At 43.8% G+C, this 27,504-nt stretch overlaps 1 protein-coding gene across 2 annotated transcripts; it reads left to right on the forward strand.

Annotated features, from left to right (window-relative positions):
* Nucleotides 1-1,483: 1,483 nt before the first annotated feature.
* On the forward strand, nucleotides 1,484-27,350 carry ptk7a (protein tyrosine kinase 7a). 2 transcript variants are annotated; one of them, XM_031563999.2, is made up of 20 exons: nucleotides 1,484-2,281; nucleotides 15,078-15,371; nucleotides 15,888-15,990; nucleotides 17,096-17,286; nucleotides 18,940-19,087; nucleotides 19,665-19,795; nucleotides 19,963-20,229; nucleotides 20,783-20,919; nucleotides 21,087-21,225; nucleotides 22,282-22,401; nucleotides 22,683-22,832; nucleotides 23,040-23,178; nucleotides 23,418-23,545; nucleotides 23,789-23,995; nucleotides 24,160-24,318; nucleotides 24,754-24,986; nucleotides 25,124-25,198; nucleotides 25,294-25,445; nucleotides 25,880-26,058; nucleotides 26,352-27,350. In XM_031563999.2, exons 1-20 carry the CDS (start codon nucleotides 2,149-2,151, stop codon nucleotides 26,510-26,512), a joined length of 3,246 nt encoding a protein of 1,081 aa, XP_031419859.1. In that variant the 5' UTR covers nucleotides 1,484-2,148; the 3' UTR covers nucleotides 26,513-27,350. The 2 variants fall into 2 exon arrangements, with proteins under 2 accessions (XP_031419859.1, XP_031419860.1); XM_031564000.2 differs by having other exon boundaries at nucleotides 23,789-23,989.
* The last annotated feature ends 154 nt before the right edge of the window (nucleotides 27,351-27,504 follow it).

Here is a 27,504-nt window from a genome sequence, read left to right on the forward strand (position 1 = left end):
TCAATCAGAGTCATCTTAAATGATGGGTTTAAACTGAACAGCTATTAAATCTCTACAGAGTGACATCCCCGTTATACGAGGAGATACACACCTACAATATGTATTTTTGTTGCCATAAAACTCTAGAAGAATAGTAAAATGTGATGATGACTTAAGATTTTAAATATGCCATCTTATTCTGATGTGTCCAACGTGTGGAAGAATCTTGACCTGGTATTAACACACGTCTTGGGTGATCCAACCACAAGTGGACAGCTCTAAATATGGCAGTTCACACCCGGCATTAGAATTGGACAGCTCTAAATATGGCAGTTCACACCCGGCATTAGAATTGGTCTCCAGTGACCACTTCTGATGGGATCTCACTACCCCGCTCCATATGCCGATAAACATGTACAGTACATCATTTCCGTTGGTCTCCAGTGACCACTTCTGATGGGATCTCACTACCCCGCTCCATATGCCGATAAACATGTACAGTACATCATTTCCGTTGGTCTCCAGTGACCACTTCTGATGGGATCTCACTACCCCGCTCCATATGCCGATACACATGTACAGTACATCATTTCCGTTGGTCTCCAGTGACCACTTCTGATGGGATCTCACTACCCCGCTCTATATGCCGATACACATGTACAGTACATCATTTCCGTTAGCGAAGACTAAGAGGGGGCAGTGCACTTTGTTCATTGGGCCCCCTTGCTTTATTTTAAATAACATTCAAATCACTTTCATTATGAGAGGGAAAATATATATATATATATTGTAGTCTCTGCAAACGGAAGTGATGTACATGTGTACCTGTGTAGTAGAGTTTATATATATATATATATATATGTATAAATAATTAATAATAATAATTTATATATATATATAAACTCTGCCATGGATACTAACATGACAATGAAGATTGACTAAAATGGGTAGGGGGTAGGGTACTGTCCAAGATGACACCGAGGCTCTTCGCCTGTTTGGAGACAGGTATGGTGGCTTCAGCAAGGGGCAGTGAACAGATATTAGTGTTTGAGAGTGTGGGTTTGGAACCAATGAAGAGTGGCTCAGTTCTACTACTGTTGAATTGTAGGTAGTTGTTTGTCATCCATATCTGTATAGCATAGAGACAAGCATCGAGAGTACTGGTGGAGTATATGCGTATGTTCGTAGAAGTGGGCTTAGTGGAGACAGATAAAGCTGTGTATTATCAGCATAGCAGTGAGAATGGATGCCATTGTGCCAAAAGATGTTGCCAAGAGGGAGGAGGTAAATAATGACTAAGAGTTGCCCCAACCCTGAACCCTGCTGTGGAACTCAACGGTGAACTATGCAGCTTTCGGACCGATAATTCAGTACTTGTACAAAATGTGTCCTGTCTACCAGGTAGTGGGCAAACCATGGATAGACAGTGCCACAGACTCCCATGCTATCCAGACAATCCATGAGGATGACTCACTTTAAAACGGCTCACATGCAACTGGAGCTTGCATGACCCACTCATTCTTGTGCCTTCCCCTTGCACTGTGAAATTAAACCAAATTTGCTTTAAGTATATCGTGCAAGGTGTGTTGGCCGGAGCAGGCCTATATGCTGATATTTTACAATAATGACAGTATTAATGTTTTTTTTTTTTTTTAATTTTAAGAAAAACTCTGCCCACTTAAAAACACTCCTGACAATGACTTCTACTTCCAAAACTAACATAGGGCAACTTTTTCAAAACATTGAATTTAATTCTTGATTTGACTCTGTGTTGGGAGAACGACAAACCCACCTACTGCCTGGTTCACCTACCACCCCTCACCAAAACCGGAAACTGTTCAGCCGAGGGGCGAGGAGTGAGGGAAACGCGATGCTGGAGAAGGGAACAGACTTTTCTGCTCTCACAACAACCACCCGCACAGAAGAAAAAAATCCATGTTTCAGAAAGCTACTCCAGTCAAAGTTATGATGAAATCTCATAGACCCACGGCCACATGCGCTCTCTAAAAGCTAGACTGGACTGTACGCGTTTGAATGGTATAGCTTTCTGAAACAAGTGAGAACGTTCAAGGATTTACTGCACACCGGTAGAGATTTCTTTACAACTTCTTCATTATCCTTTATCTTGGACTGTTTTTACCGATCGACGATTTTTCTTTAAACGCAAACATGACTTTATCGCTTGAAGATAAGCAACAACCTCGCCGACTAAAATTGGTGCTGAATAGACCACCTTATGAACGGGTGCCGCTGTCGACAAAGGGTGCCACTGTTTTTGCGATCCTGGCATTGCTCAGTGAAGGTAAGATGACTAGAAGTGTTATTTTTACAGCATATAGCCTAAGCTTTTTGGAACTGTAGGCCACAGCAACAAGGCCACTCGTTGAAGTTCCTAAACGACTGAATGTCTGAGAAGTTTATACTTTACTGTAGTGTTGGTTGGTAGCCTATATGCTACTTTTAAGTTTGAAGTTAAACTATGTTGACTTATCTTAAATGTTTTGTCTGGTCTCATTTAAAAATCTTAACAGATTTCCAGGATTTAGTGTACTATGAGTCGGTGTGCGCCAAGCCTATGCATTATGAATCCTATAGGGGCTGCGGAGCCTGAAAGAGTTGGAGGGGGAGGAAACAATAGCGCATCAGTTACCAAATTTTTAACTGATTTTATTGTCAATTGACAAACTAAGTCAATGTCGAAATTGGCCAGGCGACAGCAGGGACGTGATTTGCTTGTTGATGACGCGCAGGGAAAGATATATGTTGTGTTGTCCATTCTTATTTCTGTAACAAGTTTCCATCGGGGGGAAAAACGTGTTAACCAGGCTCTTAATCATTACTGGCATTGTCCGTTTCCATGTTTGGAATAGTGTAGCGTAGACACAGGCATATATGTTAGTTTGTGGAATATGTGATACTTTTCTTTAATACTTAATATCCAAGGCTATGACATAGCCTACAGTCATATGTGTCGCTGTCGTTTGATTCAACGTGCTGTTTCTTGAATTGAAACCGGTTGGGATGCCGTAGCTTATAGCGTGGGGGAGGAGAGAAAATTCAGTTGGCAAATTTGTTTCTCGAAGGTAGATCGTAGTGTAGTAGGTCTACGCATCAAAAGGCTCAGATGTCTACCAATTGGCTTGTGTCTTTACGTGATTGGATATTTTCCGTCTACGATTATGAGTAGCAATGATATCCTCCAATACACAGATATCTTTTTGTTTTGTTTATGCCACTAGGTCGTGGAGACAGGTAAAACTGCTTCAGAAAGAACAGGCCTACTTGGGGTTGGGAATAATTGTCTGTGTTGTATAGCTCTACTTGTCTCTGGGGGTTTTGGTTCCTTCGGGGTTTTTGCAGGAAATTGCAGCATATTTGCATAGTGGTTTGAAAGATAAAAGGCCAAGTCCAGGCCTGATTCACAGGTACTTGAGGGCTCTGCTTGATCTTTAGAACTTAGGGGAGCCATCTCCCCCTTTTGTCATGGTAATTGGAGCTGGCATGGGTGAGGGGCCTCTCTACAATGGTCAAGGAGAAATGCCATGCTTATGAGGGAAATAAAATCTGTATCTAATCTTAAATCATTTCCCCCAAGGGGAATACTTACATAGTGTTTGTTTTGTGTACAATACTGAAAAAGGACGGTTCCCCAATGTTTGGGGAAAATAAAGGAGAACGAATTTCAGGGATTTTGATTTTAAGATATTGTTGGCATTGCCCCTTAACAACAGATAGGAGGCAAATGGATGAAGTTACCTCTGTAGTGGTCATATTCAAACTCCTCCAGTGTTGATGCATTAGGTTACCTCTGTAGTGGTCATATTCAAACTCCTCCAATCTTAATGCATTGTTTTGGCCCAACTAATGGTCATTGGGTTTCTTTCCTTGACATGATTCTTGTGCCTTGGATGAACCCAGAACCATGCCAATGCCTGGACTGAACCATTCAAATGCTCAGTATCACGCCTCTACATTATGGCATCCATTATATGGCTAGAACTGAGTTGTGCTTCAGTCCGTCAGTGGCTCTTTGATGTATAAATTCATCCCACGAGGATGTCCTCAACTTGACTGAGAAGCCCTTTTCAGACATGACAAGAGACACGAAAGTGTCCTGGTGAGTGGAGTTCACACCAGCTAGACATGATCTTGGTGGTGTAGGGGAGATTGAGCCTTAAGACAGATATTAAGCAAAAAAAACAGGCGCAGAAAAGGCTTTTGTTTGTGTCTCCACCGTGGTCAAGTAGTCATGTTGTTATCTGAGCGTTAGCAGCTGTGATTGTCCTTTTCCTCTTTATCTCTGCCTCTGCCCTTATGGACCTCTCTCACCTCTGCATCTCACCAGGGTGCGTTATTATTTTTGCAGCAGTCTTCTTGTTCATGTGAAGTTTAAAACTATTTCACAGGCCACAAATGTAGTCTAATTATCCAAAATTGGCTCAGGTGATCTACAGACCAAGCCTCACAAAAGTTATCATATGGGTTTTAAATTTTCGAAACTGTTTGTGTCCATTACAGCTTATCAAAATTGGTGGCAAAGCCTCCAAACAGGAAGTGAGGTCATATCCCAGCAACTGTTTGATGTATTGACAATAAGCTTGGTATGCGAACTTGGGAGCCCTTCCTGAGGTAGACCTAAAATATGGGATCATTTGAGCCCTTGGGAGCACTGCAATAAACAACAACGTGTTTCTTGTAATATCTTTTTATGTAAAGGCCTTATAAAAGTGGTTGTTATGGTCATTTCTTGGGAGAAATGATCTTATGTCTTATACCAAATGTATGTGCCCGCCATATTGGATTTACTCAAAGACCTAAAAAAAAGCTTTCAGTGGCCACAAACCTGGTCAAATCTTCACCGAATTTGCTACAGATGATCTTCAGACAAAGCCTCACAAAAGTTATCAGACGGATTTTTTTATTTACTAAACCGTTAGTCTGTTACAGCCAATCAAATTTGGCGGAAAAGACACCAAACAGGAAGTGAGCTCATATCTTGGTCAATTAACATGAAACTCGCTTTGAGTGCTTCCAGCCATGCTCTCAACATAACGATCAAGTTCAACTCCACAGAAATCTAAAGTTGGTGCTGCTGAAATATATAGTTATTTTGACTACTTGGAATTGTCGTTGCAATCTAAGAGCAAATTAGGGCTGGTAGTTCCTGCACCGCAGTGGAAAATCAATTGAGTAGTGGGCCGTTCCTGTAAACGTTTGAAGCCCCTTGAAAGCCCTACAAGTTCCTGCAGTCCTGCATCTGCCTGTTGTTGGTGCTTGTCTTCTCATTGAAAGCCTGGGAGCTGGTGCTGGGATGATGTCTGTCTGCTTTTGGTCAGCGTCCATAAGAAAGTGGAATTGAATTAGCCAAAATTTGGTTAATGTTTTTTTTTTTTTTCATGTGCCGACTGTTGAATTTTGCATCCAGCAGGAGCTTTGACTGTGTCGGTTAACATGCTCACTATTGAATTGATCTAATTATGCAACAGAAGTGAGATCACAGATCATCAGTGCCATGATGTTAACCATGATAATGCACAACCTCATGTGTTTAATTACTTTTCTACAACATGAGATAAGCAAGATCGCTTCCACAGCCAGACCCCTTACAGTAGATCACTTCACTTCCACAACAAGACCCCTTACAGTACATCACTTCACTTCCACAACAAGACCCATTACAGTACATCACTTCACTTCCACAACAAGACCCCTTACAGTACATCACTTCATCACTTCCACAACAAGACCCCTTACAGTAGATAACTTCCACAACAAGACCCCTTACAGTAGATCACTTCACTTCCACAACAAGACCCCTTACAGTAGATCACTTCCACAACAAGACCCCTTACAGTACATCACTTCCACAACAAGACCCCTTACATTACATCACTTCCACAACAGAATTCTCAAAAGGACACCGGAGACATCACTTCAAAATGACAACTCATCAGTAGAATGAAATAAACTGCTGCTGCTGCCGCCGCCACCGATGTAGGAATTTTCTGTCGTAGGGAAAATAGCCTTTCAACGAGGTCCCGAGAGTGTTGTATTGTTGATCATTTAGTTGCTGACACACGTAATTCACTATTGACCATCATCATTCCTCCTGTTTACATTCATCAGCCCGACAGTTACACCACGTGCACCTCTTACCAGTACACCATGGATGCGTTTTTGGACAGATTGGATAGCTGCTGAAAGAACCTGAAAATGAAGTGAAGTGGAGTCTTACTCTACCCACACATTACTCTCACTAGATTGAGTGGATGCTTATAATGGTACATATTCAAGAAGTGATGGGTAGGTAGGCTGGCAATCAATGTGTGTGTGTGTGTGTGTGTGTGTGTGTGTGTGTGTGTGTGTGTGTGAAAGAATGAGAGAAATGAAGCATTTCCAGTTTAAAGCCATAGACCCACATGTTGCACGTGCAGTGCAGGCCCCCCCCCCACACTGAACAGGTTAGTGGAGAATGTCTTCAGTATGTGCGTTCTCACAACCCCTGGTGGTCTTCATGGAGAGTCTAAGATCCACTTTTATTGATGCCTTTCTGAACAAGGCTTTGATCTCGACTGGGAGCTGACTTCAGGATATTGACTATGCCACTCATTGAATTATACACGCAAAGAGCTGTGGTCAATGAGCATGATTGAAACTTGAATTCTAAAAGTACCTTACGGTTTGGTTGAGCGTTTCATGAACCTTTATCATAACATTCTCAGGGGGGCAGGGGGGGGTGGGGGTGGGATGTAGATGCTGTGCTTGTCATGTTTCAGTTCGACTAGATTTGAAAGCAAGCAAGCTTGGGTAGTGAGACCTCTTCTGAGAACAAGTGGTTCTTGTTTAGTCATGACATCAGAACGAGGTTGTAATTAAATTGAGGTAGGCTACATATGTTTGTCATTTGGCCTTTTTTCTCTTGTGCTGAATTTAGCAGCACTGCAGCATTCTCCTCTTGAACAGCTAAGGCCTTTGCTTCAACACAACGTTAAGGTATTTATGAAGTCCAATGAAGTTTAAGGGACTATGACAAACTTTGTTTTCGTTTAAAGTGGTTGAAAACATGTCGGGAGAATGCTAGAAGCTTATAATCACATCAACAGTTTTTTTTTCTTGATAAGTCTACGTTGAGGACATCATCTCATTATGCTTTCTTCTCTAGTGTCTGGTTGTGCTGGCATAACCACTGTTATATTAAGTGTGATCTCTACATGGGGGGGGGGGAAAGGGAGAAGTCATGACTTTGTGTTTAGCTACGTGCCTTCTTTGGAGCACAGCATATGTGTGTGTCTCTAACACTACAAAGCCAACACACTCACACACATAAGAGGGACTTGTAAAACAAATGTAAAGTTACATTAAGCGAGTTTTTACTGCTTTAGGGTATTTTTTTAAGATAGCTTTTACAAGAGCAATTCATTTTGATTGTGTCTTTTCTCCTCTCCCACCCCCACCAGACACTCTCAGGTCACAGAGATCACTGCTCCCCTCTCTCTCCCATGTTAAAGCCTTTATTTGCCTGCCTGTGTGGAGGCTGTGTGTCTGGTGCTGTGCTGCCAGCCTTAATGGCCCATGCATTCATGAGTTCCTGTGAAAAGACAGAACCTCGTTGGTCTACGTGCTGTTTTTTAGGGTGGGAGTCGCTCGCATGTTCTGGAGAGTTCAGGGGGATTGAGATGTGAGTCTGTGGAGCACTAAATAGCTCTTCTTCTTGCCTGAACTACTGTTCTTCTCGTCTGAACGACTCTTCTTCTTGCCTGAACTACTCTTCTTCTCGTCTGAACGACTCTTCTTCTCGTCTGAACTACTCTTCTTCTTGTCTGAACAACTCTTCTTGTTGTCTGAACAACTCTTCTTCTTGCCTGAATTACTCGTCTTGTTGTCTGAACAACTCTTCTTGTTGTCTGAACAACTCTTCTTCTTGTCTGAACAACTCTTCTTGTTGTCTGAACTACTGTTCTTCTCGCCTGAACTACTGTTCTTCTCGTCTGAACTACTCTTCTTCTTGTCTGAACAACTCTTCTTCTTGTCTGAATTGTATCAATTAGTCACATTGGAACTGTAGTTAAGGTTTGAACTCCTTCTAAGATAAGAGCCTGGTGCCGCTGTAAAAGTTTAGTTTGATTAAAAATGGAAAACGACCACAAGGAAAAAAGATAGATAGATAGATAGATAGATGGATACTTTATTAATCCCGAGGGAAATTTAGGAAAATGGGGTGATCAAAGGAGTTTTTGGAATTCTCCAGAATGAAAACAACAAATGACAGAATGTGTGCCATCGTGCATGTGATGACGGCACCATGAGGCACAGCTGCAGCCCAGATTCCAGCGCGACCAGCGCCAACCAGACATGGAAGCTGCTGAGAGGCCTGTTGTACTTTTAGTAGGATGCCTCTTCCCTCCAGTGTCTCTGTGTAATTACTGTAACTCATAACTCTTAGAACTCTCTCTAAAGTCCACCTTCTTCTGTTCAGTTGAAGTATTTCAGCATGGAAAGGGCCCTCGAGGCCTGTGTGCATGCGATGTGTGACTGAGAGATAATCCCATGGTATGGCTATCAAGTCACTTGAGCCGGTCATGTCAATACCACACAACGCCTGGATCATTTCACATCATTGTCAGTTCTAATATTCCACCCATCGTTCATGGCGGTGCCTAGCATTGTGGCGGAACAACTGTTTCTGAACGCTAAAGGATTTACACAAGCTTTCCTACTCACTGTGGCCCATTACCCGTCCACCTTTCTGTCTCTGTAACCAACCACACAAGTCTGTCTGTGTGTGTGGGTGGACTTTACTACACAGAGATGCCAACTCCACACACACGATTTTGAGTTACGTGAGAAAGACAATCTAGGCCCACCTGTTTGGTCATGTCCTGTGAATGGCTGTCTCATGATAGTGGAGAGGGTGTAGCAGCTGCAAAAACAGCCAACTTCCCTCTTGCCCACCCCACACTGAGCCAGGGGGGTCTCCTTAACAATGTCTCCGATGGCGATGGGGACGCGGCCTGGACTGCTAAACTCTCCCGTAATATTAGGTTACACAAGACAACAGCAGCTGAATGTGATAAGATTGCCAGTGTGGTGTCTGAGCCTGGAGGGGGGAGGGGGAGGGGGGGGGGCATGGCATGGGCTGCATGTCTTCATGAAAACTCCTCTCCTCTCATTAACATGCCAAGGTCTCCAGTTTCAGCATCAAAAATCAATTAAAAAGATGTCGTTGTAGTGGTGCCTGGGTGCTGTCCATTGTCACAGATGATCAGATTGGTGAAATGATCTTTTAAATGTATTGAAACATTGCGATGTCTGACTCTCAGTCGTTTTGGAAAGTAGGTCAATTCATGTGATTGATTCAGGCCATAGGACAATGCTTTGATGTCCAATAGACACACCAATAGTTATAATGAGTTTGATCTGTTATTGCAGACCACTGTTCAACACCACAATTAGGAGATCAATGAAGTATTCTATATCTCTTGGGTGGCTTGTTTAACACGTGTTTAATGCGGTTGTCTTGGCAGCAAAATGGATGCATTGCGAGTAGCCAACGCGAGTGTGAGGAGATGGAAGAATATCATTGCTGCCGACAAGGGACTCAAAATACTCGCCGATAGGAGCAATCGGCTCGAAGAGTTTGATATATATTTAATAATGCGATATAGGGTTTCAAAAGAATCCTTTCGCTGGCTTCTGCACTCTATACAATTCATTAAATGTAAAAAAAAAAAAATGAAATTGGAACATTTCTAAAGTGAAATTGATGTGATCAATGTGCAGGTGATTCATTTTGAACAATTGATCATCGTTCGTTTAGCCAAGTTAGTGTGATGTTCATTGATGATCATCGTTCGTTTAGCCAAGTTAATGTGATGTTCATTGATGATCATCGTTCGTTTAGCCAAGTTAGTGTGATGTTCATTGATGATCATCGTTCATTTAGCCAAGTTAGTGTGATGTTCATTGTTCGGAAATGGCACTCATGATTGCTATGTAGCTGTGCGCGTACAAGCTGTCTAATAAGTGTTTCAAGCTTAGATGTTGACAAAAAAAATGCAGGCTAAGCACCCATCGTAAATGTGGCCCTTAGATTTAAAGTGAATGCTTTCTTCATTTTGGTAGAACATCAAGCTTCCTTAAGTGAGATCCTCTGTGGTTGAATAGAACATTTGATTGGTCTGTGTAGCAGATACAGGGGAAACTGTGACAATGACAAGCCATGAACTCTGTTCATTAAACATTGTGTATTAGAACTGTGTTCATATGTTATATGTGTGCTTTTTGCAAAAAGCATATACATCATTGGAGAGGATAGAAAACAGCATTCACTGAAAGAATGTGCACAAAGATCTACAGACAAGCATGTGTGACTTGCACCGACTTCTGGATCATTCCATGTGAAGTCAACAGAGGCCTCTCAAGGGACCATCTTGGATTCGCTTCATACTTTATGTAAATAATGTCGCTGTACTCAACTAGTATGCATGATTTGAAGTATTTTCTTTAGTATCTGAGAAACACAGACTTACCAAAGAGGGCGTGGCCCTTATTTTACGGGATTGCTCTACAGTATTGGATGTCTTTGATGTCTAAGATAGTTGGCCCACAGTTGCATATTTTCCAAATTATGGCTTGGTGTAAATTGTACAAAAAAAAAACTTTGCAGCAACTTTTGGGCAATATGCATTATAGGGCAATATGCAGTATATGGCAATATGCAAAGTTAAAGACATGTAATAATGTATAAGAGTCCCTCAAAATCTCAAGCATCTGGCATGAATAGTTCAAAAGTATGTCATGTATGGAACTTTCTCATTTTTTTTAGTAATACTCAGAAAATAAAACATTGTGCGCACTAGTCGTTGGGTACAATGACAGATTTGCTTCATATTTGATGTAAATACTAAGATGGTCAGTCGGGAACATGTTCTAAACTCTGTGGATGGGACACGTTCTGGCCCTTGTCCCAAGGCAAAGGACACATGTGTTGTCTTCTACACACTCTACCCTTGAACATATCGTGCTCTTCCATCCAGGCTGTGTGCCAGCAGAATATTTTTAAAGGTATCTTCTCATCTGCTATGATTTCAAGCATTCCTTGGTTTCCATGGACACCATAAGATGCAGTGGACTATGAATGCCACCTTTGTCCCCCCCCCCTCTCTAAATTCCTCCTCACGAATCCAGGAAGAGGTTTGGGATCCTGCCTAGAACAGGTATTTGCAGAGAACTGGGTTTTTAAAATATCTCTTCTATGAACAGCTGTCTTCTTTTTGACTGATTAAAGCTGCACTAAAGTCATCCACATTCTGTTCTGTGAATCGGTGTGGTTGTCTCACACCCTTAGTTCTCATAATATGGAATGTTAAGGCGTTAGTTATTTCTCGTAACGCCTCTCATCATTCACATTTTGAGTTGGATCCAGGTCCTCTCTGGTCAACTCGTATATCCTAGTGGTCAGTCCATTTGGAATTCTGCTCTCACGCGTGACCGGTCACTGCACTCACTAAATATGATGGTGTTTTGTTACAGCTGTGTTTGGGGATTGCCGTTGTTGTTTTTATGCTGTCCTGTTATTCTTCACGTCTTTCAAATCGGAGAGAGCCAACACACAGTGTCTGTGGGCAAATACGACCTCTCCTTGAAATTCAGTATATGGCTCCTTTTTTCCCTGTGAAAGACAGAGGAATAAAATGTAGAATAAAAAAATGTTAAATTTCTCAGCCACCTCTCCAAGTCCATGGCTATAGAGGAGTAGTGGAGGGCTCATTTGCAGACCCCAATGTTTGGCACGTATTTATGTATGTGTTGGTATCAGGAAGCTAGCATTTTCCTGTTAACATTTAAGTTGTGTCTAAAGCCAGCCATTGTTGTGCCTCCGGACTGCATGATCGGACCAATGAGACCAGTTCATTCCTATAGCCTGGTCATTTGGGACTCATTTAGGTCAGTTTCCCTGCTTAAGAGTCTGCCGGAGCAGAGTAGGTCTCCCTGTGGGACACAGACAGGCTTTCATCCTAATAAGGGTCACGCTGGTCAGCATCTGTGCGGATGAAGGTCTGTTGAGTTGAGTTGAGAGGAGGCCATTGTAGTGCAGAGCTTCCTCTTTTAAAAAAGTGGTTTGGTTTAAAGGGCCCATGCTCGCTCGCTCATCGTCGTCTTCACTCGTACAGGGCGTGGGTTCTGTTGTAGTGCAGGTATACCCCCAGACCTCAGGCCTACCTGCGTGTGTGTGTGTGTGTGTCCTGTGTCGCCTCCATATATGCACGTGTGTGTTCCAGTGTGTCGTGTGTGCCATTAAAAACCTGACAAAGGTCTTAATTATTATTATACTATAATTATTATTATATTAATTCATTATTATTATTAACGCCATGTTCTGGGACAGAGGAGAGAGGGGAGAGAGGAGTCCTCAGCTTCTCAGAGTTGGGTCAGTTGTGTCGATTTAAAACTTTCAATTCCTTGCAGAGCTGGTTGGGTATCAGTGTCATTTCTTGAACCAGTGCTTGCCCAGTCTCAGCTTTACACGGCCGTGGAGAGTGCGGCTCATATTAGTAGGCAGACTGACTGAGAAGAAAGTGGACATTCTGTCCGTGTTGGGCTCTTCCCCATGCTGTTGCCCTGAGACGGGTCCATAGAAAGCAGACCCCTTTCTGAGTGTGACCCAGCGCCACCCTGGCTCTTTGTGTAGCGCGCCGTCTCAGTGGGAGAGACTGCATTCATTTCCCCTCTTCAGCATGGACCGTCCTCTCCCTCCCTGCAAGGGCTCCATTCAGGCCGAGGAGGAGTGTTTGTGTGTCTGTGTGTGTGTGTGTGTGTGTGTGTGTGTTTCTGTGTGTGTGTCTGTGTCTGTGTCTGTGTGTGTGTGTGTGTGTGTGTGTGTCTGTGACTGTGACTGTGTGTGTGTGTCTGTGTGTGTGTGTGTGTGTGTGTGTGTGTGTGTGTGTGTGTGTCTGTGTGTGTGTGTGTGTGTGTGTGTGTGTGTTTGTGTGTGTCTGTGTGTGTGTGTGTGTGTTTCTGTGTGTGTGTCTGTGTCTGTGTGTGTCTGTGTGTGTCTGTGTGTGTGTGTGTGTGTGTGTGTGTCTGTGACTGTGACTGTGTGTGTGTGTGTGTGTGTGTGTGTGTGTCTGTGTGTGTGTGTGTCTGTGTGTGTGTGTGTCTGTGTCTGTGTGTGTGTGTGTGTGTGTGTGTGTGTGTGTGTGTGTGTGTCTGTGACTGTGTCTGTGTGTGTGTGTGTGTGTGTGTGTGGGGGGGGGGTGTGTGTGTGTGGGGTGTGTGTGTCTGTGTGTCTGTGTGTGTGTGTGTGTGTGTGTGTGTGTCTGTGTGTGTGAGGGAGAGATCTCTGTCCCCATCCTGTCTAGCTCTGTGTTGGTGGTGGAACAGTTGCCAGAGCTTTTGAGTTGGTGAAAAAGCATGTAAAGACATGATCTGATCATAGGGGCAGAACGACACGAAATCTCAGATCAAATATGGAAAGAAAAGAGGGTACATCTGTCCGCTCTTGGGAAAGACAGCCTTCCTGGTCATTGTTTAACTGTGACCATAACACATGGGGTTCTCCCACAGAGAAGTAGGGTGCTGTTATGGTTGACTACACATTGGACATTTTACATTTAGTCATTTAGCAGACGCTTTTGTGTCCAAAGCGACGCACAAGGGAGAGAACAATCAAACTACGAGCAATAGAGACCTAGTGTAACAATAAATACTATTTTACATAAGAAATAGAAAAAAAAAGTGCAGGAATGTAAGCATGTAAGTGCAAGTTACGTACTAGTAGAAGTTCAAGTTAGGAAGGGAGGTGCTCTCTGAAGAGTTGGAGCTTCTTAACGGTAGAGAGGGACGCCCCTGCTCTGGTAGTGTTCTTAAAGGTAGAGAGGGATGCGCCTGCTCTGGTAGTGCTAGGCAGCTTCTTAAAGGTAGAGAGGGACGCCCCTGCTCTGGTAGTGTGTGTGTGTGTGTGTGTGTGTGTGTGTGTGTGTGTGTGTGCCCCTGCTCTGGTAGTGCTAGAGCTTCTTAAAGGGAGAGAGGGACGCCCCTGCTCTGGTAGTGTGTGTGTGTGTGTGTGTGTGTGTGTGTGTGTGTGTGTGTGTGTGTGTGCCCCTGCTCTGATCTGGTAGTGCTAGGCAGCTTCTTAAAGGTAGAGAGGGACGCCTCTGCTCTGGTAGTGCTGGAGCTTCTTAAAGGTAGAGAGGGACGCCCCTGCTCTGGTAGTGTGTGTGTGTGTGTGTGTGTGTGTGTGTGTGTGTGTGTGTGTGCCCCTGCTCTGGTAGTGCTAGGCAGCTCGTTCCACCAACGTGGGACATTGGAGCATCACTCAGCAAGAAGCCATTGGAGAATGATGAGTGCAGGGCCCTGTCCACAGCACACCTGCTTGGGCCACGTGAAGAGCTGTCTGACATCACATGTGTGTGTGTGTGTGTGGGTCTGTGTGTGTGTGGGTGTGTGTGTGTGTGTGGGTCTGTGTGTGGGTGTGTGTGTATGTGTGGGTCTGTGTGTGGGTGGATGGGGTGGGGGTCTGTGTGTGTGCTTGGGCCACATGAAGAGCTGTCTGTCTGAGATCACATGTGTGTGTGTGGGTCTGTGTGTGGGGTGGGGGTCTGTGTGTGTGTGGATGGATGGGGTGGGGTGGGGTGGGGGTCTGTGTGTGTGCTTGGGCCACATGAAGAGCTGTCTGTGATCACGTGTGTGTGTGTGTGTGTGTGTGTGGGTCTGTGGGTCTGTGTGTGTGTGGGTGGGGTGGGTGTCTGTGTGTGTGTGTGTGGGTGGGTGGGTGGATGGATGGATGGGGTGGGGTGGGGGTCTGTGTGTGTGTGTGTGTGTGAGTGTGTGGGGTGGGGTGGGGTGGGGGTCTGTGTGTGTGTGTGGGGGGGGGGGGGGTGTATTAGATGAGTTGCATAGGAGGGGGGCAGTGACAATGAAGTCATCACAGTCTTAAGGCTCAGATGTTGACCAGAAAAACGCTGGCTAAACATCCTTCATAAATATGGACCGATATGTTTTGCAGCTATACTGCCAAGATTCTTGACAATGCTGTTATTGTGTCTTAATGAGTTGCTCATGATGCTGTTCCATCTTCTTCTTTTTTTTTTTTCTAGTCTTGTGTGCACATGCAAACCTCCAGTTTAGTGAGGGGCCGAAGTCCCAGGATGCATTGCACGGGCGCAGCGCCATGCTGCGCTGTGAGGCCAGCAGCCCAGAGGAGGTGGCCTACACCTGGCTGCAGAACGGGGTGGCGGTCAACAACACGGAGCGCCGCTACCAGGAAGGAGGAAACCTGAAGTTCACCGCTGTGGATCGAACCCTAGATTCTGGAAACTTCCAGTGTGTGGCCCTCGTCAATGCCACAGGAGAACAAACACACTCCAACAACGCCTCCTTCAACATCAAATGTGAGTGTGGCTCTCCCTCATATCTGTTAGGAACTTCCCTATTTAACACACAGCTCACTCGACCAAGACCTCCTTGGGGTCTCCCCCCAGACCTGGTCCTGATGAACACACACACACATGCAGCCCATCAGCTCCAGCTCTGGCCCTCAGCTCTCCACAACTACAGAAAATTAAACATCACCCGCCCGAGAGAAAGTTATTTTGGGCCAGCTAGAGGCCTAGACAGAGGTCTCATTCATTGCCCCTCGCCAAGATTAATTGCCTGATGCAGTGTCCGGCTGTTTATGTCAAATAGAAAAAAGGTGAGTCGGCTGAAGGGAGGCTCCTGTTTTCGTGGTGAAGTCGGAATTAGAGGAATTTTGTTTTTGATCATCAAAACAGAGGTTCCGACACCAGCCGACACATTGCAGGAATACCCACTTTCAGTCTGGCCACTGGCTCTAGTCTTTTAGCCTGTATGTATCCATTACTCTCTGTACTTCTGTAAAGTCCCTCTCCTGTCTTTGATCTTCTTAGGGTTGGAGAGTGGTGCGGTGACGCTTCAAGAGCCGGCTTCAGAGACGGACATTGAGAGCGCCGCTGTTGTGACGTTACGCTGCAATATTGATGGGCACCCAAGGTGAGAGAGTCCCCCCTCCTCCACTGTCTCTGGTCAAACTGCTGGCTGTTTGATCATACGGTCTAGAATCTGGGCCCTGTCCGATGTACGCTGTTTAGCAAATAGAAGATAAGATGGGGTCCCTGCTTACCCATTGTGACAGTCAAGCTCTGGCTAATTCAGTTATTAACTCAAATGCAAATGTACAATATTGACTTTATTCCTATGTTGGAAAAGAGTACTTATCAAGACTTGAAACCACAATCAGCTAGTCTATTATTGGTTGAAGATAATGGTCAGAGACTGCACATTTGGTCTCTTTTGACAAGCAGCAAAGGCATTTAGCTAAAGTCTATGATTGATGCAGGGCCCTAGACAAAGTCAACTAGGAGTAAAAATCATTCAATTAGGCCTGTTTGTCATCACATAATTGCTCATGCAGTTTCTTATACTGTATATATTAGGGGTGTAAGAAAATATCAATACACTTGAGTATTGTTATATTATGTTTTTTGTTACTGTATCGACTCATAAAATCGTCGAAATATCGATTCCTGGCAGACAGTGGTTCATTTGTGTTGTTTTTAAACCCCCAGTCGCTATACAGCAGTGGGGTTCTGATTGCATACAAAAGTAAATGTTGTCTACATGGTGGTGTGTTCTTTACACTATGACAGTTTTCCTCAAATTTGACTGAAATAGTCCCAATGTATTGAGTCATGACCCCTGTAGGCGTATGAATTTAGTTGCGTTGACAGTTGACAGTTGACAGTTGACAGTACAAACCCACCACGTGGGCCCTGCTATTGGACTCTCTGGCCCTCCATCTCAAGGCTGAAACCTCAACACATGTAAAAGCTCAGCGAAAGAAGGAAAATGGGACATAGAAACATCAAGAAGTGAAATAATAGATAAAACATTTTACACTGGATGCAAGCCCGTCTTTAAGTTCATTATGACACGATTGCATGTAATAGATAGATAGATAGATAGATAGATAAATACTTTATTAATCCCGTGGGGAAATTCTGGTGTCTTGCAGCTCTCTCATATTTACAATAATTTTATTTACAAATATTGTAATTACAATAGCTTACAATTACAATGACGCTTTGTCATTTTACAGGCCAACATGCCGCTGGTACAGAGATGGCGTTCATCTCACAGAGCGGGATAAGATCCATCGCATCAACAGCAAAGAGCGAACACTCACGCTACCTAGCGTCACGCCAGACAATAACGGCGTTTACTACTGCTGTGCCAAGAACCCCGCTGGACACGCCTGCAGCAGCCTCAACTTCACCCTCAACATTATTGGTGAGTGAGCGTGGGTTTTACTAGGAGATTTTCTTTCGTTGATGTCTGCTAACACAAGGTTATGTATTTTCTGTGGTTTCCTGTTCCAAAGACTGAGGTCAGAATGAATGTAGGTATTGATACTATGGAATCTTGCATTCTAAAGCTAACCTGCTTGGTGGCACGTTTACATCATCAGAACATGTATGCGGAACCCCCCACAAGCTGTCACTGTCCGTGTGCATGAAGTAGAATATCAATATTCAAGTTCCAATGAAGTAAAAAAACAGTTTTTGGTGCTCGCACCTGTGGTCAATCAGTTTATGTCTGCTTTAAATTTACTACGAAATCATTTGTGTTGGGAACAATCTATTTACTGTGAGTTGAGTGACCTTGATTGCTGAATCATTGTTAGCTGTTTTGTCATTTTGGAATATGGAGAAGGGTAAGGCCCCCCCCCCCCCCCCGGGATTACAAACCCAGATTAGGGTAAGGGAAGAAAGTGGGATATGAACCGTGACACCTTAGGCACCCAAACATCTTACGACAACAAGTAGTCTGTGAGCGCCTCGGCCAAAACCACTGGCTTGTTTTTTTCAGCAGCCTCAGACAACTCTTTTAAAGCTCCTTTTGAGTCTTCGAAAAAACCAAAACCCAACAGAAGCTTTGTGGTTGATTTAGCTACAAAGCCTCTAACACCTGTCCCTGTTATTGACTGTTAATAGGTTAACCTCAACTAATTTATTCTCAAACAAACACACCAATGATTTTAAAACCTGATTATATCTCTATGTGGAGCAACCCTTGGTCAAGCTGGTTTTACAACCAGACAGAATATATTGAGCCAACACCCATACACAACCTGCAGCTTGTCTTCACCCACCCACTGACTGTGGAGTTGGGAGGACATCCTAAGTGGCTCCAACAATGAATTCAATGTGGTTAGCAATGCTAACTTAGCATCCATGGCCCACAGTTCTCTCCTGCTCTCTCTTCCTCTTAACATTATGCCAGTTCATCCTCTGCCCTTACTTTGACTGAGAAGCCGCTGCCGGTGATCGAGTTTCTTCTTCTAGCTCTGCTAGATCTTCAAGTGAACAAAAGATGGAATCATCTGCCTCCTCTCCCGCAATGTGGCCTTACCCTGTGCTTTCCAACTGTCACCTAGCCCAAACCCTGCTCATCCATTCTGTCCCTGCCCTAAAATAACCCTATGATGAAATGTTGAAACGCTTCTCGTGGACTCCACTTCTCCCCTGTTTTCACCGTTTGGAGCCGTGTTCTTGACGGCTGAATCCTTAGATAGAGGCTGCTCTTGGCACATTTGAACTCCTCTGCCAAGCTGGTCTTTGGTAACTTCAAACTCCTTTCCCATACAATGCTTACAGTACTTGGACAACATGGCGCCCCAAGACATTTCCTAGCTGCCTTATTCATGATTTTTCTCAAATATCTCTGAAATGGCAACCTCACACACAGTCAAAGGACACCGTATGCATGGCAGAAGTCCAAACTGCAAGCACTGCCATTTCAATGTCAGCTCAGAGTTTAGATTTCACCTAAAGGTTTGTTAGAACGGATATAAGTAGAGAGTGAGAATCAAACTCAGGTTGGCACACTTTGAATCTTGATGTTTGTACGTTTGACTTAATGGCCCATGTTTGTTTTCTGTAGATAAAAGCTATCCTCAGCCGGTGGTTAGTCCTGAGGATCAGGTTGTGCTCAAGAATGAGGAGGCCATGTTCCACTGCCAGTTCACAGCTGACCCGCCCCCCACTGTGGTCTGGTATCACGAGGACGAGCCCATCGCCAACAAGTCTCGGTATGTCTTTTGATGATTCTACTTCTCACTTCTGTTTTTATCAAGGATGTGTGTTTCTCCCTTCCATTACCCATTTTATGGGACATTCCTGGGATGCAGGTGTACTTGCCTGCACAGGATGTAGGAATGTGTTTTATATTTGAGACTGTTCTATGTATTTATGTAAAGATGTGCAAGTCTGTGTTTCTAATCCATTACATCCATTTTTTTTTTTTTTTTTCAAATTGAGTGACTTGCCCCTCACGGTCCTGAAACAAACTCTGATACCATATTTACTGTAGTCAGATATAGTGCAATTGCCACCTACTGATCTTTCTTGGTATTACTGGTTGCAAATACTAAACCCTGTATATGCAGCCTGGTTACTCGGAAATGGTGTATGGTTTTTAATAAAGAAAACTATTTCTGAATTATGTTTTGTAATTGAGTTCATGTAGACAGAAAGAACTTTCAAGATTACATGTGTTGCCATATCGCCCAGCCCCTAGCTCAAATATCAACAACCTTTCACCAGATCTTGCAGACTTCACCTTTTAATGTTTTTTATGACCCTCCCTTCTTCCTCTCTCTCCTATAGTGTGTTCCTGATGGGAAATGGGTCCCTGTTCATCACCCAAGTGAAGCCACGGAACACTGGCGTCTACAAGTGTGTGGGCAAAGGGCCGCAGGGCCAAGCTGTGACCTTAGAAGCATCCTTACGACTGGCTGGTAAAATATATGAAACAAACATTTGTTATTAGCAATGGTAACCATGTCAACCGACTATTATTCTCACTTTAAAACGCTCTCTCTGTCTTCTCCTTCATCTGTGCAGAGCTACAGGACACGACTGCCATTATTCTCACTTTAAAACACTCTCTCCTTCATTCCTGCAGAGCTAGAGGACACGACCGGCAGCATGTCTCGCATCTTCGCGGCAGACTCCCTGGAGCGGGTGTCATGCCGCCCACCGCGTGGCCATCCAGAGCCCCAGGTGTGGTGGGAGAGGGAGGGGAAGCGGCTCCCTTCAAAGGGACGTGTGCACCAGGACGGCCTGGACCTGGTCTTCAGCCCCACAGAAGGAGACGACTCGGGCCTCTTCACGTGTGTGGCCCAGAACAAGGCTGCCACGAGGAAGCAGGAGCTCACTGTGACCGTGGCCAGTAAGTACTACTGACGCTCTCACTCTTGTTTAGTTTCCGCTGTCCGTGGACAACATCATCTCTTCTCACTACCTTTACATCCATCCATATGAAGTTCAGAACACAGTTTGTGCTAAAACACCTTTTTGGGGTGCTGACTGATTATTATTGTAACATTCATTCAAAGTAAATTTGGGTTTACTCCAAAAAAATGTAATTGAAAAAATCATTCATTCTTAACTTGCTGCTCAAATCTGCCCGAGGTTGTGTGGCTGGTAGCATATTTGGTCATTTTTAACCTAGAGAGTAACCCAATCCTGCTCACTGAACTTCCTAAATGGCATAGTCAGGATAACAGAATTGAGAGCAGCATACCATGTCATTTTCTTGTGTTATATTTTCTTCCTCACCTGCCTTATATTTGTTCCTGTATTGGCAGGAACAAATATATTGCAAATGGAAAAGCCAGAATTATTATGATTGCGTAATGCTCTTCTTGAGATGATTTGTGAATGTGAGTTATACTCATCTTAAGATCCTTTCTGAGAAGCTCCATGTGTCTTTATATTTCCAGCCCCGCCGGTGTGGGTTCAGAAGCCCGAGAAGAGTGAGCTGCGAGAGGGACAGGCAGGGTACCTGCACTGCCATGCCAAAGCTTCTCCGGAGCCGGAGGTCACCTGGTACAGGAACCACGCCCCTATTGATGATGAGGTAGGGGACACAACCGCATTTCCCCAGAATCGTTTAGTGATTGTGGAATGATTAATCAAACTATTATATGGATTTTATTTCAGAGATTTGTTTAAATGTAGATGTCACCCAACTGTTAATGTCACTGTCACTCACATGCCTCTATCCTTTGCCTCTGTCACCTGCAGGATGTGCGCTTCAAGCAGTTTCCTAACGGGACCCTCCGCATCAACAGTGTGGAGGTTTATGACAAGCATATACAGTACAGCTGTATGATCAGAAATGAAGCTGGCAGGCTGACGGCCCACGCCAGTGTGTTAATACTAGGTAAGGGTGTTTGGCTTTATTGATTTATATTGCCAGTGTGTTAATACTAGGTAAGGGTGTTTGGCTTTATTGATTTATATTGCCAGTGTGTTAATACTAGGTAAGGGTGTTTGGCTTTATTGATTTATATTGCCAGTGTGTTAATACTAGGTAAGGGTGTTTGGCTTTATTGATTTATATTGCCAGTGTGTTAATACTAGGTAAGGGTGTTGGCTTTATTGATTTATATTGCCAGTGTGTTAATACTAGGTAAGGGTGTTTGGCTTTATAGATTTATATTGCCAGTGTGTTAATACTAGGTAAGGGTGTTTGGCTTTATTGATTTATATTGCCAGTGTGTTAATACTAGGTAAGGGTGTTTGGCTTTATTGATTTATATTGCCAGTGTGTTAATACTAGGTAAGGGTGTTTGGCTTTATTGATTTATATTGCCAGTGTGTTAATACTAGGTAAGGGTGTTTGGCTTTATAGATTTATATTGCCAGTGTGTTAATACTAGGTAAGGGTGTTTGGCTTTATTGATTTATATTGCCAGTGTGTTAATACTAGGTAAGGGTGTTTGGCTTTATTGATTTATATTGCCAGTGTGTTAATACTAGGTAAGGGTGTTTGGCTTTATTGATTTATATTGCCAGTGTGTTAATACTAGGTAAGGGTGTTTGGCTTTATTGATTTATATTGCCAGTGTGTTAATACTAGGTAAGGGTGTTTGGCTTTATTGATTTCTATTGGCAGTGTGTTAATACTAGGTAAGGGTGTTTGGCTTTATTGATTTATATTGGCAGTGTGTTAATACTAGGTAAGGGTGTTTGGCTTTATTGATTTATATTGACTTTACTAGTACACTAAGTATGTGGTACTACACTCTGTTCATACTTGTGTTTATTCTATTCAATTCAATTCACTTTGTTTTATATAGCACCAAAAGAATACAATTGTCTCTAGGCGCTTTTATACTACTGTCCTCTAAGCTATGCAGCTCTTGCTGGTCTAACATGTGTTTTGTGTGTGTGTGTGTGTGTGTGTGTGTGTTGGTGTGGTGTGTGCGTCACACAGAGCGTCTGAAGTTCACGCCAACCCCTCAGTCAACCCAGTGCCTGGAGCTGGATAAGGAGGGCAGTCTGCAGTGCTCTGCCAGGGGACAGGAAACCCCCACAGTCCAGTGGATCAAATCTGGTGATTATGAGAGCCTTGTGTATGATCCTGATTCATCTGCAGCATATGCTGTAGATTGGAGATTTCCTCTGAATTATGACTGGGTTTGCAGGGAATGATGCAGAACCTTGGAAGTTTGAATGTGTATGCTAGCGGGCATGGTAATGATGCATATATGATCATCAGCATTGATTGATTTTGATAAGCAGGCTGTTTAAGGTGAGAGATTGAGTTGGTGAGGGTGAGGATTGATGACTGATGATTGATGACGATCATGAATGTCTCTCTGGTGCCCAATCTAGACGGCAGTGAGATCCCACCATTGGTGACACGGAATGGGGGGACACTTCACTTCTCCAAGGTGATGCAGGCGGACGCTGGGAACTACACCTGTGTTGCCTCAAACAGCCTGCAGGGGGAGATCAGAGCAGAGGTGGAGGTCACTGTGGCAGGTAAGAAGGGGCACCAACAGAAACCTTAACAGCCGTGAGTGAGAGTGAGAGTGTGTGTGTACACACTCACTTGCAGATGTACAAAACATTCCCAAATGGTCATCCCTCAGGCACCTCCCTGTTTGCACACAGTCCTTGGAGGAAAGAGCTTTGGAAACATATTCATGTTTTCGTTCCTCTCCTCTCCTCTTCTCTTCTGTTCTCCAGAGTATGTTTCCTTTAAGCTGGAGCCTGAGAACACCACTGTGTACCAGGGCCACACCGCCGTGCTGCACTGCCAGGCCAGCGGAGACCCTGCTCCCTACATCCAGTGGAAGAAGAAGGACGCACGGGCCATCAGGAGCAGGTCAGAATCCACTGGCACTTTTAGGAGCCTCTATAATATCATTTTGGAAGCGCCATTTCAGCACATATCTTGGGGTCTTTGTAACATTTGATTTATTTTATAACAGATGATGTTATGAATTGTCTGAGTGTTGGTACGTGAAGAGTATTGGGCAATTAAATCCCACTAAATCAGACATGATTGTGGATTCCACTAAATGAGACATGATTGTGGATTCCACTCTCTGTTCCACTGTGCAGGTACCAGACGATGCCCAACGGGTCTCTGGTCATCCATGACGTGAGCGTGGAGGACACTGGCAGCTACATCTGCATCGCTGGGAATAAGTGCAACATCGGCCACACCTCAGCGGAGCTGTATGTCGTGGGTAAGACAACGCACTCCACCTACAGGAATGGACCAAATCATGTCTCTCAGAGAAAACAGTGGCACTGATATAACGCCTTAAGCCATACTCTCTTTACCAGATGACTAAACTAGTGTGTACAAAATCTGTCTGCAACGGACCACAGCGATATGCTTAAAGATGCGCTATGTGCAAAGACAGACTGCTCAGAGAAAACAGACCATTTGAGTGACTCGGCTTGTTGTGTGTGAATGTATGCTACAGAGAAGCCTGTGCAACACTCTCTGGAGGTTGAGAGAACCCCGTATAAGATGATTCAGACCATTGGCCTGTCCGTCGGAGCGGCGGTTGCTTACATCATCGTGGTGCTGGGCCTCATGCTGTACTGCAAGAGGAGACGCAACGCCAAGCGGCTCCAGAAGGGTACCGCGGAGGGGGAGGAGCCAGAGATGGAGTGCCTTAATGGTGAGGGTGAGCGTGAGTTTGTTTCTCTGTTATTTCATTGGATGAAAAGACCTTTGGGACGTACTATTAATGTTTGTCCATCCAGAATAAAATTGTTACTTCCAAAAGTACATACTGATTGTTCCTTAACGCTGGTACGGTGGTTGTAAGAATATAGTTTTGTTCTGTAGGGGGCGCCACTGTTCAGCAGAACGGTCAGACCACAGCAGAGATCCAGGAGGAGGTAGCCCTGACCAATATGGCCACCACAGGAAATGCCAACAAGCGCCACAGCAGCCACGACAAGCTCCATTTCCCCCGGGCCAACCTCACCAACATCACAACACTTGGTACAGTGCCTTTCTTCAGAGAAACCATTTCAGTGATTTTGCACAGGGGTTCGCTCACTTCTGGGTACTGTAGTTCAGGGGGTAAATTCAAGAGTGGTGTTGGAACCTTTGACAATAATTTGACACACTTTGTAATGCAAGACACATTTTCAGTGTGGTATACACATTAATAACACATCATCCAGCTCACACAAATTACATTAACACATCATATTTATCTAAATATTGTGAGCTATGTGTTTACACAACAGTTGCATGAGTAGATATCTGCTTCCATGCACTTTGTCCTATTTACAATGGTACAGCACATATCCACTCTGTGCCACTGGTTCCATTTACCATGCTGTGTAAACCCTAGCCATAGAGTCAGAGCAGGAATAGGCTTCACAAACTGAACTTGCAGCGCTGATGTGTTTGTTTTTTCCTGCTCTGTAGGGAAGGGGGAGTTTGGTGAGGTGTTCCTGGCCAAGGTGAAGCTGTCCGAGGATGATGAAGAAGAGGCAGTGGTGCTGGTGAAGAGCCTGCAGACACGCGACGAGCAGCTTCAACAGGAGTTTCGCCGAGAGGCCGAGATGTTTTCCAAGCTTTGCCATGCAAACATTACACGCATAGTGGGCATGTGCAGGGAAGTGGACCCATACTACATGGTCTTGGAATATGCCGACATGGTGAGGATGGGGGGCCTGAGGGGTTTGGTAAAAAAAAAAGTTTGTGATGAACATATCATGTTATTTCCATTAGACAAGTAATGATTTGAGGGGGAGTTTAGAATCAAGTTAATTCATTTTCTTCTTCTTTTTTGTAGGGAGATCTGAAGCAGTTCTTAAAGAACTCAAAATGTAAAGATGAGAAAGTCAAGCTGCTCAGCACCAAACAAAAAGTGAGTACAGTTTTCACAAGCAGAAGTGCAAACAAACACAAACAAACACAAACATCCTACACATCCTCCTGACCCTTTTTCTGTTTACTCCACAGGTGTCCGTTTGTCTGCAGGTTGCTAAGGGGATGGAACACCTCTCTAACGGACGTTTTGTGCACAAAGACTTGGCTGCTAGGAACTGCCTCATCAGCTCCAAGCGCCATGTCAAAATATCAGCACTATGTCTCAGTAAAGATGTTTACCACGGGTACGGCGTCATTTCTCTCATCTTGAATAACACTTGGAGCCTTTAGGAGAGACTTCATATGACTGTCTTTAGGGTTGTTATATGATGTATTGCACTTTGCTTACCAGTGACCACTGTAGTTACAGTGACGACTAATTTATGAGTAATCAGCACTGCAAAATAGAGGTAACCTGTGGTCCACCTTAACTGATCGCTGATGGTCATAGATCACAAAACTACTCCCACCAAGTGGTCAGAGGATGTAAATACATGTGTTCTCCTCACTGAAGATACGAATGAAATGTTATGTGATGTTATGGTGAAACATTAGGGAGTAAATACATTTTCCAAATATCCTAATATCCTAGGTTCCTTTTAAGTGTTGTGAAACTGACGGTGAGGTGAGGTTCCTTTAGTTCTTGACAGTTCTGTTTGTGTGGTTCTTCTCCACGCAGTGAGTACCATCAGTACCGACAGGCCCGGGTCCCCCTGCGCTGGCTCCCTGCAGAGGCTGTCTTTGAGGATGACTACTCCACCAAGACAGATGTATGGGCATTCGCTGTGCTTGTGTGGGAGGTCTTCAGTTTTGGAGAGCTTCCATATGCTCCTTTGGATGACGACAAGGTCCTAGAGGGTGAGGGATACACATCATCTCATTTGAGCAGTGCTCAGGCCTCATTTTCCTGCACTCAATTCACTGTGATTCAGTAAAACCGCTGGCAAGCAGGTCAAAAGACAGAACTTTTGGCCTTCATATTCGATACAAAATCTATTTGACCTGATTTAGTGGTTTATTAATCTGGTCCAATGAGCTTCTTTTTTTTTTTTTTTTAGAAAAATATTAATAAGAGCTTTTTTTCTGTTTAAACAATAGAGCAGTGGCCGGTTGAGTATTAAATGTGGTCACTTGTGACTTGTGTCTTCCAGGTCTTCGTGAGGCGAAGCTGAAGCTGACTCCTCCACACGGGTGTCCCTCACGGGTCTATAAACTGATGATGCGCTGCTGGGCGCCCAGCCCCAAAGACAGAGTCTCATTCAGTGACATCGTCGCCGCTCTCAGTGAGCTGCCCTCTGAAAGCAAAGTTTAAGATGGCCATGGTACTCATGTGTGTGTGTGTGTGTGTATGTGTGTGTGTGTGTGTGTGTGTGTGTGTGTGTGTGTGTGTGTGTGTGTGTGTGTGTGTATCTGGATGTGTTTTATGTGGTAAGACACATGACTGAAATACTTATTTCCCCCCAAAAACATGATATTTTAGTGAAGTTATGGGGTGATACAAATGTACTGAACAACCATATGCCATTAACAAAGGGTGTTTCACGTTGTGAGACTAATACTCAGACACATCATTCTCGTTTTCCTATCAGTGGTTCAACTTAGGGTAGTTGATTTGTGTTGCTTAAGTATAGTGTGTGAAACACAATGTAAAGGCCATGCACTGATCACAAGTTTTGTTTATTTTATATCGCAGGATTTTCACATGCCTGTCTTCAAGGTCCTATTTTAATTTCACTTGTATTGTACAGAAAGGTACTGTTTATATGTGTTTTTTTTTATTGTTCAAATGTATTTTGCGTTGAATAATTCACCAGGAAAGATTTGTAAATAAAAAAATGGTGTAGTTATGGCTGAGCTTCACTTAAATCCTAAGTGCCTGTTTCAATGAAGGATTTTTTTCCATTGTAGCATATGTTATGAACTGTCAAAATGACTTGTACTTTTATGCATTTGTATTTTTACCCCAGTGTTTTATACCTTTTAGTGTGTCTGCCATTTATTTTAATTTTGATGTATAAAAACGTATATGTTTGACTGATCAGTCCACTAATATAACCGTTAAGCTTCTACAATAGGCTCCCTTCCACCTCCAAGAAGGCTGTGATGACATACATGCTGCAGATACAATAAAAACTACATAGCCCAATGAACACCTCGTGTCCTTTCTGTTGTGCTTCACTTTATGATTCCAGATGCATAGGGTTGTTTTTACAGTTAGAGTGCTTGGGTGAAATATTTATGAGAATTATGGACACCCAGAGACAACATTTTAAAGAAGTGTAAGGAGAACTTAGGGGTCACTGT

Source organism: Clupea harengus, chromosome 26 (genome assembly GCF_900700415.2).
Source record: "Clupea harengus chromosome 26, Ch_v2.0.2, whole genome shotgun sequence".
Lineage (NCBI taxonomy): Eukaryota > Metazoa > Chordata > Actinopteri > Clupeiformes > Clupeidae > Clupea > Clupea harengus.